Source organism: Eumetopias jubatus, unplaced genomic scaffold (assembly GCF_037043125.1).
Source record: "Eumetopias jubatus isolate StellerSeaLion01/CBP00866 unplaced genomic scaffold, mEumJub1_p1.0 scaffold_9, whole genome shotgun sequence".
In the NCBI taxonomy this organism is placed as follows: Eukaryota; Metazoa; Chordata; class Mammalia; order Carnivora; family Otariidae; genus Eumetopias; species Eumetopias jubatus.
Window position 1 is genome coordinate 125,495,031 of NW_028274815.1, and position 12,743 is coordinate 125,507,773.

General features: G+C 41.3%; 1 protein-coding gene across 3 annotated transcripts in view; it reads left to right on the forward strand.

The window, feature by feature from the left end:
* Positions 1-12,743, forward strand: part of STK4 (serine/threonine kinase 4) — an 88,005-nt gene that overhangs the window by 40,983 nt on the left and 34,279 nt on the right. For all 3 annotated transcript variants that reach the window (XM_028121896.1, XM_028121900.2, XM_028121903.2), the window contains exon 10: positions 9,986-10,143. In XM_028121896.1, coding sequence (XP_027977697.1) covers positions 9,986-10,143 — 158 coding nt within the window. The remainder of the gene's footprint in view (positions 1-9,985; positions 10,144-12,743) is intronic.

Consider the following 12,743-nt stretch of genomic DNA (forward strand, 5'->3'; position numbering starts at 1 on the left):
TCATTATCTAGTATTTACGGAGAACCTGCTGTACTGTAACTGTTCATTGTAATTTCTTTTATGTCTGGGACATTACCGGGGATGCTTCAGATAGTGGTATTTGATGATGACGTAACTTAGTTGGGAATATAGGACCTCTGTATATGAAGGTAGTATAATACTAGGCCAAATGCTGGGTAAGTGGTACAGACAAATATTAAAGGTTTTGTGAGAAGGAAAGCAAGAACTTAGATGTGCAGAAAGTCTGGGGAGGCTATTTTAGCAGGTGCAAAGTCAGAAACGTAAACACATATATTGAATATTCAATTTGGCTGAAGTGGGTTTTGACCGGATATTGAAGGACCTTGAATGCCACACTAAGTTTGAACTTGATTCTGTTGGTCATAGGGTACTATAAAGACATTTTGATCAGAAAGGTGGTAGAACAAGGTGGTTTTTTAGGACACTCAGTGGGATGATGTGGAGTTTGAAAAGGCAGGAAAAGGGAAGACCAATTAGGAAGTGTTTGCAATAACCAAGGTATGGATCATTTTCACTTGTCAACCTTCTTTATCTTTTTAGTTGTGCTACCTCTATTGCTCTCGTTAGTAACCCTTTTTAAAATTTGGATTTAGATCTCTTTGAATAGATACATGGCAGCAGACTTAAAGAAGTAAGTACTACCACCCAGAGGTCACGTCAGTTTACATAGAGGCAGTTGCCAAGATTGGTTAACTGGAAGAGTTATTCTAGTTGGCCTCCAGGGAATCCTATAACTTATGATTCCCAGCAGTTCGTAGTGGTTTCAAAGAACATTCAAAGGAATATTTATGACCAGACATAGAAACTTGGATAGAAACTTGTGTAATGACATGAATTACAATGTGGAAAGCACTTAGGTGCCCAGTAACAAAAACAAAAACAAAAACCACATAAGAAACAAAGTCTAATAAAGGTTAGATTAAAAATCAGAACAAACAACCCTCTGATAAGGCATATTATTCCAAGACAGAAGAAAACATTTGAGGGATTTGTCAAGTTTTTTCTTGCAAATATTCATATATGAAACAGAAGAAAATACAGGCTCTGTCTATTCTTTAAGGTAGAAAAGAGTTCTTATTGTGGAAATTAAGGACAGAGTGTGACCATTATGGTTTACTTAGTGACAGTCATAAAAATGAACGTAAACACGAAAGGGCATAAAGTTGAACATCCAGCAGGTGGTCACTCCAAAGGAAAAGATGGGCTTCAGTTTTTGGTCAAGCTCTTTCCCAGTTACGACTACCCTGACATTGTGTCATAGATCATATGAATCCAGAAACCAAAGTAGATTGTAGAGGAAAGCGGTCCTTCTTTTTTTAAAATTGAGTTATTGATCTGTAACTCACATACCATGTAATTGACTCATTTGAAGAATACAATTCAATGGATTTTAGTATGTTTACAGAGTTGTGCAACAATCACCACAATCTAATTTTTTAAAATGTATTTTTAATTGAGATATAATTCACAAAAAGAGCTACGATTCACCTATCATAAAATTTACCATTTTAAAGTAATAAAATTCTGTGGGGTTTTAGGTATTAATAAGGTTGTGCAGCCATAGCCATTGTTGAATTCCAGACATTTTCTTCACACCCCCCAAAACCCATAGTCCTGTTAGCAGTCACTTCTTGTTACCCCCCTGCCCCTCTCCCCAGGCAACCATTCGTCTGCTTTCTGTCGATACGGAATTTGCCCCTTCTGGAATCATACAAAATGTGGCCTTTGTGTTTGGCTTCTCCCACTTCATGTTTTCAAGGTTTATCCATATTGTGGCATCTGTCAGTACTTTATTCCTTTTTTGGCTGAATAATTCCATTGTATGGATAGTACCCTGTTTTGCTGACACTAATTTTAGAGAATTCTGGTTGCCACCAGAGGAAACTCCATATCTATTAGCAGTGACTTGCCTTCCCACTAACTCACCCCACAGGCCTAGGAGACTTCTAATCTACTTTCTGTCTCTACAGATTTGCCTGTTCTGAACATTTCCTGTAGAGTCATAGGATATGTGGTCTTTTGTGACTGGCTCTTTTCACTTAGCATAATACTTCTAGGGTTCATCTGTGTTGTAGCATGTGTGAGTACTTCATTCCTTTTCATTGTGGAATAATATTCTATTGTATGGCTATACCATATTTTATTTATCCATTCTTCAGCTGATGGACATTGGGTTGTTGGTCCTTCTGTTTTTATTTATTTATTTATTTTTAAAAGATTTTATTTATTTATTTGACAGAGAGAGACACAGCAAGAGAGGGAACACAAGCAGGGGGAGTGGGAGAGGGAGAAGCAGGCTTCCCGCGGAGCAGGGAGCCCTATGCGGGGCTCGATCCCAGGACCCTGGGATCATGACCTGAGCCGAAGGCAGACGCTTAACGACTGAGCCACCCAGGCACCCCGGTCCTTCTGTTTTTATATAGCATTTTTCAAAGAAAAGTGAGTATGGGATACAGTTGCTCATGACTTCACCCCCAGTCTGTGAGCTTAGACAGATTTCCATTGAGTTTGCTGTATGCTGCTTGCAAAGAAAAATGGGTCAGTCATAGTACAGGAATTCATGCCTTTCCTGTGTCAGATGAAAGAACCAGAGCAAGAGATGGCTGTTTGGGAAGTTTGACTTTTCTGCTCAGTCCATTCTCTCTATGGCTTCAGGTTTCTGACATTATCATTCAACTGAACGTCTTCATTTCCTGGGATACATCTGAAAAATTACCCTAGCTCACATTGAAACAAAAAGCCCACCAGCCAGCTGAAGCCCTGGGGACAGCATTGCCTTTAATCAGCTTGGACTGATTCTCTTATGCTTTTCAGTACTGACAGGCTGTTGTCCAGCCTACTTGATCATCCAGCTCAGGAGTGCTAAAAGAAAACTTCAAAGACAAGCTTTCTGGGAAAATTCCATTCCCGCACTCTTTCTACACTCAACTTAGTGGCAGTTCTGACATGTCAAGAGTTTTCATTTTAGGGGCGCCTGGGTGGCTTGGGGTCATGAAGCGGCTGCCTTCAGCTCAGGTCATGATCCCAGGGTCCTGGGATCGAGTCCCGCATCGGGCTCCCTGCTCAGCGGGGAACCTGCTTCTCCCTCTCCCACTCCCCCTGCTTGTGTTCCTGCTCTCGCTGTCTCTGTCTCTGTCAAATAAATAAAATCTTAAAAAAAAAAAAAAGTTTTCATTTTGATTTCAGAGAATTTGCGGTCTGAGGTGCAGCTCCCAAGACTTAGAATCTGATGATCAGGGTTCATATTCTGTCCTTGTTGGTAACTGGCTACATAATCGTAGGCAGATTTCTCATCTGTTAGGTGGAAATAATAATACATACCTCTAAAGGTTTGAGGATTAAGTGAAATGCTACATCGCCTAGTACTTGGGTGCCTGATAAGCACGGGTCCTCCCCCCTCCCTCCTTGAAGTTTGGATGGGAACATCGTGCGAAAGCACCTAGTAAAAAGTCTGAAACTTAGAAGGTGTTCAGTAAACCTTAGTTGAATTTGAACCTGAGTTCTCAAAGAATAGAACTCTTTTTGTAGATACAAAGTTGTGTGTGTGGGGGGGAAGAGATCATCTCAGTTAGTTTTTGCTGCATCATAACAAACCACTTCAAACCTAGTGGTCTTGCCGCGCAGCATTGGTGCTAGAGTGATGAACACAGCTGCCTTCCCAAGCTTGGGGCCAGCTGCTGGATGGTGGCGGGGGCTGGCTGACGCATGAAGACCTCAACTAAGAGAGTGTTGACTAGGGCCTCACGCCCCGTGGTATTTTGTCATCCAGCAGGCTCACTCAGATTTATTCACATGGTAGTAGGATGGGCAAGCATTCTCAAGTCCCTGCTTGTAAGACTTTTGCTATTGTTTCAGTGAACAAAGTCAGTCACATGGCCAGGCCCAGAGTCCTTTGTGGGAGGGCACTAATAATGGGCGAGGATACCAAGGATACTGGGCAGAAACCATCATGGCCAGTTTTTGCAAACATTCTATCTGAGATGTTAATTATTATAGTAATGCATATATAGTTACTGAGAATTATCAGTCTCTAAAACCAGAGTGAGAACAGGTGCTATAACTAATTACAGAGTTATTAAGAAAATGTTGGTCACAACAGGAGCACTGACTGCTCCATATGAACCTAATCCAAGAAGCACTCTTAACACATAAAGAAAGAACATTGTGATGCAGGCAGTTAATTTCTGGAATCACTAAATACAGGAATCACAAATACACCTATTTTTTTTTTTTTGAGGGAATGCATGCTGATTCCTGCCAGTTGAGTTGGCTTCCCCTACCAGTTGATTCATTCATGTCTTCAGCTTTAGTTATATAAAACATTTTTATAACCAGCATCTCCAGGTGATATCTTTATTACAATTTGGGCCAAGGAAATTTGGTCACTTCTTCCACCTGTTTTAAGAAAGACTTCCTTGCTCCTGCCTTCCCTCCAAAATAATCCCACTAACAACAACAACAAAACTCAGAGTCAGAGACAGTCTTGTCACAAGTATCTTGTTAAGTCCTAACTGTTTTGTGCTTTGGTCTGGTCTTTGATTTATGCCCACACACATCTCAGTTGTGCCATATTTTATTTATTTATTAAAGGTTTTATTTACTTATTCGAAAGAGAGAGGGAGCACGTATGAGCAAGGGAGGAGCAGGGGGAGAGGCACAAGCAGACTCTGTGCTGAGCACAGAAGCCCAACATGGGACTCGACGTGGGGCTTGAACCCAGGACCCTGAGATCATGACCTGAGCTGAAACTAAGAGTCAGACACTCAACCGACTGAGCCACCCAGGCGCCCCTGTGGCACATTTTAGATTAGAGGTCATCAAGTGGCACGATCCCTGTGGAGATGAGAACTGTTTTTCAGTGCTTATTGGTAACTCAGCATAAACTGCCAATTCGTAGAATTACGAAATTTTCAGAGCTGCAAAGGGACATAGGAAGTAATGGTCCAGTGGCCTCTTTTTGTAGCTCAGAACCTATGGTTTTCCCAGGACCAAAATTAGATCTTTGAACCCCAGGATAGGGATTTTTTTAGTGCTGTCTCCAAAGTCAACTTTAGCTTTTTTGTAATCTGATACATGTGAGCATTTAATCATTTGACTATAATTACATTTTGTATACATGTGTGAATTTTACTTCCAGCTCATGTCTGAATGTGTGATTAGATCAAAACTCTCTTATTACAAAATTCTGTCTAGTTTTTGGAGCTTTGGTCTCTAATAAATATCAGGTATAATCAAGTCCCTGGTATTAATATCAAAAGATGAAAGCAAAGATGTTTTAGATAGTTTCTTAACTTCTGACCCTTAGCTGTTGAAAGAGACAAATAATGGTGACTTACCTTCAACAATATTAGAAGGTTTCAACTGACCTGGGAAGGGCTGTTGTCATCAAATAAGAGAAAAAACTCAAATATAAAGAAAGCAAGTGTTTCATTTTCTCATCTAAACAGTGATAGAAATTAGACAAATGATTATACTCTTGTTTAACAAACATTCCTTTGATTTTTATGATATGGTTTAGAATTAAGCCACAGAAAGGTTATCTTTAATGTTTCATCTCTGGTTTAGGGACTTGGATTTCCAAGATCCACCTGTATTGCAACTGAAAGGAACAAATGAAGCATCATAGAAATATAGAGTACCAATTATACAATTTTTATTGTTGGGTATGATGCTTTAAGAAAATAAAGTCTTTGTGGTTTTTGTAACAATTCCACAGAACATATTTTATTTTTTTTTAAAGATTTTATTTATTTATTTGAGAGAGAGAGAGAATGAGAGATAGAGAGCATGAGAGGCAAGAGGTTCAGAGGGAGAAGCAGACTCCCTGCTCAGCAGGGAGCCCGATGTGGGACTCGATCCCGGACTCCAGGATCATGACCTGAGCCGAAGGCAGTCGATTAACCAACTGAGCTACCCAGGCGCCCCAGAACATATTTTAAATTACCTGTTATTTTAGCCAGAGTTGCCATTTTTATTGATGAACTCATTTCAGTCATTTCTCTGCATATTTAAAGATGAATCGGTAAACAAGTATGAAATGACAGAAGTAATGAGAGGTTGGTGTGTGGTATATGCAGCTTACTCTCAAACATTGTGTATTTTCTAAGAAAGGAGAGAATCTGTGTGTATTTCTCAAAAAAAGAGGATATTCTCTTTTGTTCCGATAATACAGTTGTCAAGTGGTATAATCTCTTGACAATACCGTTCTCTCCCATACCCCTTCACTGTTCGATTGTTACTCTGAGCTCATAGGTCCTTTTTATTCAGTGAGATCTTTTTGGTCCTGAAAGTGTCCGAAAATTTACCAGTGGGAGCCCCTACGGTGGCTCCTAATTCCTGTTCATATGTACCCATTAGTTTTTGAGAAATTGCTTGCTTTTTATGGCACAAAAGATGTTCCAGGCCCACTTGGTACTTTTCCTGCCCTAGACCTGGAGTCAGCTATTTTCCTTAAGAAGCCTTAGTTCCTTTGAGTGGGAGATGGTATTTGCAAACCAAGATCTGAGTACCAGCTGTGCTCATTGATAATGGGGTGGTATTGCTTTAAGGCTTTTTAATGAACGATGCTTGGAATTTTTTTTTTTAAGCATGAGGTCATGTTCATACCTCCAGTTCAAATACAACACACCCAGATTCTTCGTACCTTCCCCATTTCGTACTTTGATGTTCAGCTATTGCCACATCCCCTTTGTAGAGCTTGTACTATTTTGCACACCGATTCGGCGATGGATGAGTGTGCCTGTGTCCCCACAGCCTTACCAACAGGTAAGGTGTTGTCAGGCTTTTGAATTTTTGCCCTTTTGAAATGTAAGAAATCACATCTCTAAATAGGTTTGATTTGAGTTTCTCTTACCGTGTGTGAACTTAAGCATTTTTTTTCATGTTTAAGGACTAATTGGATATCTTTGTGTGTATACAGTTGATCACATGGGGTTGAACTCTGTGGGTCCACTTATATGCAAATTTTTTCGGTAAATACAGTATAGTACTATAAATGTATTTTCTTTCCCTTAGGACTTTCTTTTTCTTTTCTCTAGCTTCCTTTATTATAAGTATGCAGTAGGGGCGCCTGGGTGGCTCAGTCGTTAAGCGTCTGCCTTCGGCTCAGGTCATGATCCCAGGGTACTGGGATCGAGTCCCACATCGGGCTCCCTGCTGGGCGGGAAGCCTGCTTCTCCCTCTCCCACTCCCCCTGCTTGTGTTCCCTCTCTCGCTGTGTCTCTCTCTGTCAAATAAATAAATAAAAACTTAAAAAAAAATAAGAATACAGTATATAATATTTCCAACATACAAAATGTATGTTCATCGACTGTTTATGTTTTCAGTAAGGCTTCAGTCAACAGCAGGCTACAAATAGTTAAGTTTTGGGGGAGTCAGAAGTTATACGTGATTTTCAACTGCATGGGGGTCTGTGCCTTTGTTCAAGGGTCAACTATACTATCCTTTCAAGTCTTTAGCCCATTTTTCTACCTTTTTTGGGTCATCTTTTGGTAGATTTAGGAATATTGTGTGTGTGTGTGTGTGTGTGTGTGTGTGTGTGTGTGCACGTGCATGTCTGTGTGTAGGAGCTTATCTGCCTAAAACCAAGAACTCTTGAGAAATTTTAAAGAATTTTCTTCAAAAAAATTTAAGGTACTTGTTGCACATATTTCATCCAGTTCACCATTTGTCTTTTGTCTTGGCTTATATGTGTGCTTACTAATTTTTAAAAATGTATGGTGTTTTCTTCACACAAAAGGCTTTTATTTATCCATTTTTCATTGCATCTGGGTTTCTGTCATAGTCAGAAACCACACCCAGGTTTCAAGTGCGTCCACACAAGTTTTCTTGTAGTATTTATGGTTCCTGTTCTTACAGTCAGAGCTCTTACCCATGTGGACTTTTCCTGGTTTAAGGTGTGAGGTGTGCATCCAGTTCAGTCTTTTTCTAAGTAACTAGCTGTTTGGAAAGCCATGTGGGCTCTCTGTTTTGTTTCAGGACTTTCTGTTCTGTTCAGCCGGTTGGCCCGTCTAGCGGGAGATTCCGTATGAAAGAGCACGGGCTGCTCTCTGCAGCGGCAGTTGGTGCCATTGCCACGGTTGTGTGCTTCTGGGAGCTCGCTAAACACTCTCGCTGTATGTGTAGGACTGGGTGTAGGCTTGCCGCGGGGTTGGTTGTGGGCCCAGAGGAGGGCACTGAACAAAAGGACTGGTCAGCAAACCCAAAACACCTCCACTTGGACAAGTTTTATTTTGTTGTAACTCCTTCAGAACTAGATTATGAAATAATACCTTAAACTTAAGATTAAGTAAAATAAGCATGAAAAGCACTTAATATTGCACCTAGAACAAACAAAACAACACACATTCAGCATATAATCATTGACTGGTCTTAGTAAACACTGTGTTTCATCACTAATAAGTGAGGAGGCAACAGTGAAGTAGGCTTTTGGCAGCATCTGGAAGTGGACAAATCTAGGATTGGCTGCCCTTGAACTTGGCAGTGGTTAAAGTGAGATGACAAACGTCTGAGAGGCAGTCAGGGTGCTAGCTTGAAGCTGGACCAGCAGACATTGGGAGAGAAGAATGCTGGACCAAGGATGTCTGCAGGATGGAACAAGGATGCTGGTCTTTATCTTCTAGACCCCTCCCCATCCACTTCTTAGGGCTCTGTACCTGCTGCTCTCTTTTCCTGGTTACTGGGGAAAAGGGCAGTATAAACCCATATGTTCATGGAAAGCCCTGGAAAAAACTTCCATACTTCTCAGTATTAGAATACTAATCAGAAGCAGAACTTCTGTGAAGTAGGTACATTCAGCTAGCTAGGGTGTTAAGGCATGCCAGGTAAAATTACTCTTTTCACCACCAGTTCCCAACCAGTAACTGCTGTATTCTCCATTTGCCAACTGCTGCTAATAACTGCTAATTCTTTCCTCAGGGATTTTTGGGACCCAACCTAAGCACCCCCTACCAGTCTTCCCTGACCACCCCGGCTTGCAAGATCTCCTCTCAAGAGTGAGATCTTGAGATCTACTATGAGAGACAAATCCTGTTAACATTTTGGTATATTTTCCTCCACTCTTTTTTTTCTCCTATGTATATGATTTTACAGAGTTGAGATCATACTGTCTATATAATATTGTATCTTATCTTCAACTTCTAGCTTTATTGTAAGCCATTTGTAAACAGGGTTTTAAAATTTACATAATATTTCCTGGAGTGGATGGAGTATGATTTGCTTATATTTGTGTTTTCATGCATATTTTTCTTTTTTTTTTTTTTAGAGCAGAAGCAGTCTGCCTTTTTTTTTTTTTTAAGATTTTATTTATTTGACAGAGAGGGAACACAAGCAGGGGGAGTGGGAGAGGGAGAAGCAGGTTTCCCGCTGAGCAGGGAGTCCGATGTGGGGCTCGATCCCAGGACCCTGGGATCATGACCTGAGCCGAAGGCAGACACTTAACGGCTGAGCGACCCAGGCGCCCCGTGTGCATATTTTTCTTATTAGTCCAATCAGATCATGAGAATATCAAAGGGAAGTCACTCTACTGTATTATCCCCTTCCCTACTCCATTAGCTATAGAAAATGTTGTATACATAGATGATAAGTCAATATCTTTACTCGCTTCTCTGTTTTCGGTCTAAATATCATGGGAACTTTTTGCTATAGGAGACCCACAAAGTACTATTTGCAGCTTACTCAGAGTTGTTACCTCCACCCAAATCTCTCCACCCAGAAAAAGGGGGCTCTGGGGAAATATTTGCATGTATTTTAGGGGGCCCATAAATCCTCTGAAATTCTACGAGAAGCATTTGGAGTGAGCATTTGTGCATTTTCCTGTGGTTTTCGCTAGACTCTCGTAGGAGTCCTTATTTAACAAAAAGCCACTAACACAGAGGCTGAATCCAATCTGGAGATAGATGTATTTATTAAACTTCTCTGAAATCGAAGATACCATTTTTCACCTTTTATTGTTCTTGGCTTTCAGGAAGGGAAGAAACCATGCAGCCTGCCAAACCATCTTTCCTTGAATACTTTGAACAAAAAGAAAAGGAAAATCAGATCAACAGCTTCGGCCAGAGTGTACCTGGTCCCCTGAGGAACTCCTCAGATTGGAAAGTGCCGCAGGATGGAGACTATGAGTTTGTAAGTAGTGCTGGAAGTAGAGGGTTGTGTCTGCCGGGGAGGGTTATTTGCCATATCACACACCCACTTCTGGCACTTCACCGAAAGTGCCAGAGCATTTTCCTAGGCGGTGCAAGCCCCTGGCCATGCCGGCAACAGCCCCCGGGCTGAGGGCCTTGTGAGTTTGAGATGACACTTTGACTGACATTTGAGCAGTTCTGGGGCTCCTGATTAGTGGCATCTTTGCTTTAAAAATCCTTTATTCGCTTGCCATTTTTCTTTTTGTCAAGCTTGGAATCGTTAATGGTAAAAGAAATACTCATCGAGGGGCGCCTGGGTGGCTCAGTTGTTAAGCGTCTGCCTTCGGCTCAGGTCATGATCCCAGGGTCCTGGGATCGAGCCCTGCATTTGTTTCCCTGCTCCGTGGGAAGCCTGCTTCTCCCTCTCCTGCTCCCCCTGCTTGTGTTCCCTCTCTCAATGTGTCTCTCTCTGTCAAATAAATGAATAAAATCTTAAAAAGAAAAAAAAGAAATACTCATCGAGTGAGGACACAGTGTCTTTCATCATTTATTTGGGATTGTGACTTTCTATTTAAGAGTTAGACCAGAGGGCAGTTCATGCTGGTTTGTAGCATCTTTGCTGTTTTGCTAATCATTATCCTAATTTTAGGCCCTCTGAGAGGATTACTCTGAATTTTGCCTGAGGATGAATATTAAATTGCTCCACAGTTTCTTATGAAAAACTGGCTGTGTTTTTCCTTTCTCTGCAGTGGAACATTCTCCCTCAACCACAGATACTTGTTAATGTTCACGGAGATTTAATGAGTAGAGGCAATAAAAAATTGGGGGAAAAAGTAAGCTGAGGACTCTGCATTCCTTTTCTGAATATTTTTGGAAAAGAATGTTCTCTTTAAGGATTTTTAACTTTTACACTCTTAAATTCTGTCATGGTTCTGTTGTTGTTTATCAAAGAACTCAGAATGGGTGTCATAACTGGATTCTGGGAGGCCTTTCTAGGCCTGGCTTTTCATTCTCCTACTCACTGGCCTTCCAGGTAATGACATCCTTCTTCCATAACCTAATGTCTACTGTTGTCCAGTAGCAGGAAGGCCACAGTTTATACTGCTAGCGAAGGAGATCGCTTGAGGACCAGAATAACTCGCCTGAGGCTGGTTAGCTGATGAGCCACTGAAGCCGCAGTAGAGCCCAGCTTCATTTGCTTTATCACGTGTGCCCTCATTTACTTGTTCAGCATCACCTGTTACGATAAGCTATTCACTCAGTTATTAGTCGACTCATGAGATTTGAATCATTTTCGTTATTATCTGTTGCCCACGTGGTTGTCTTTGGCATATTTGTAAGGACTGATTTTCTCAGTGTAGTGAGTCTCTAGGCAAAGATGAAATAACTTCTGGATACCAGATATCATCATTGTGACAGAAAGCTTCAGAATCCTCAAATCTGTATTCCTAGGTGTAGTTTCCTTTTTTTTTTTTTTTAAATGTTATAGTAGTTAGTGATCCTGAAAGTCCAGTCATTCTAATCATTATTTTCGGATCGGTAGTTCCCGTGTTAGAAGACTTCACTTCTCTCTGCCGTAGTTTTCCCAGACTAGCATCACTGGTGGAGAACTTGTTTCAGCGGGCAAGCTGCTTATGCAGAGGGGCTTTAATGGGTCTTTTAGAGAGCATGCTTTCCATTCTGGAAGGAGGTGACTGCTGGCGGGAGTGGCCGTGAGCACCATGAGTGGGTGAACACATTGCCCAGCCTGGATGACGCCTGGCCCGTGTGGGAGGAGGGCCTGAGACCACGCCCTCTACACCAGAGCTCACAAACTGGCAGCATCCAGCCCACAGACCTTCTTGTGTGCCCTATACAGGGCTCACAAATCTTTCAGTAGCTGCCTGTATTTAAAACTTGAGAACTTTTAAATGAAATGTTGGCTCGCTGGCTTATTTTGAAAACATAGAAGAGCCAGCCATAATAAACCTACATGGTTGGAGGACAGTTGTGTGGAGCTGAGTGGCAGCTGCCCTCCTTAGGTCCAGGTCTTCTCAGTGTCTGGCCAACTTCATTCATTTGCATTAACCAACCTGTCTGGCACTTAGTGGCATTCAGCACTGGGATTCTTGCTGTAAATCTTCTGGATATGTATATGTCCACATTGGGCTTGAACCAACCCCATCCTGCCATAAAAATTTTATTCTATTTTTACCGTCAAAATTTCAACAGAATTAATTTATAATTTCTCTTGTAAGAGAATTGCAAACTAAACAATGAAAGAAAGTTTAGGTGGGGTTGTATATGAGCTCCTATTCCAAAAAATACTGAAGATCAAATGAAAATGACTTTTTTTAAATGTATTTATTTGAGACAGGAAGAGAGAGAGCACACGCGCATGCACAAGCTGGGTGGGGGGAGGGGCAGAGGGAGTGGGAGAAGCAAACTCCCTGTGGGGCTCCATCTCAGGACCCTGGGATCATGACCTGAAGGCAGACACTTGAGCCACCCAGGAGCTCCTGAAAAGGATTTTTAGTGTCATGGTATTCTTGCTAGATAGCTCTTACATGAACCCCAAATCAAGCATTTGAAATAACAGCCTCAGACAATTTCTTAAAGTGT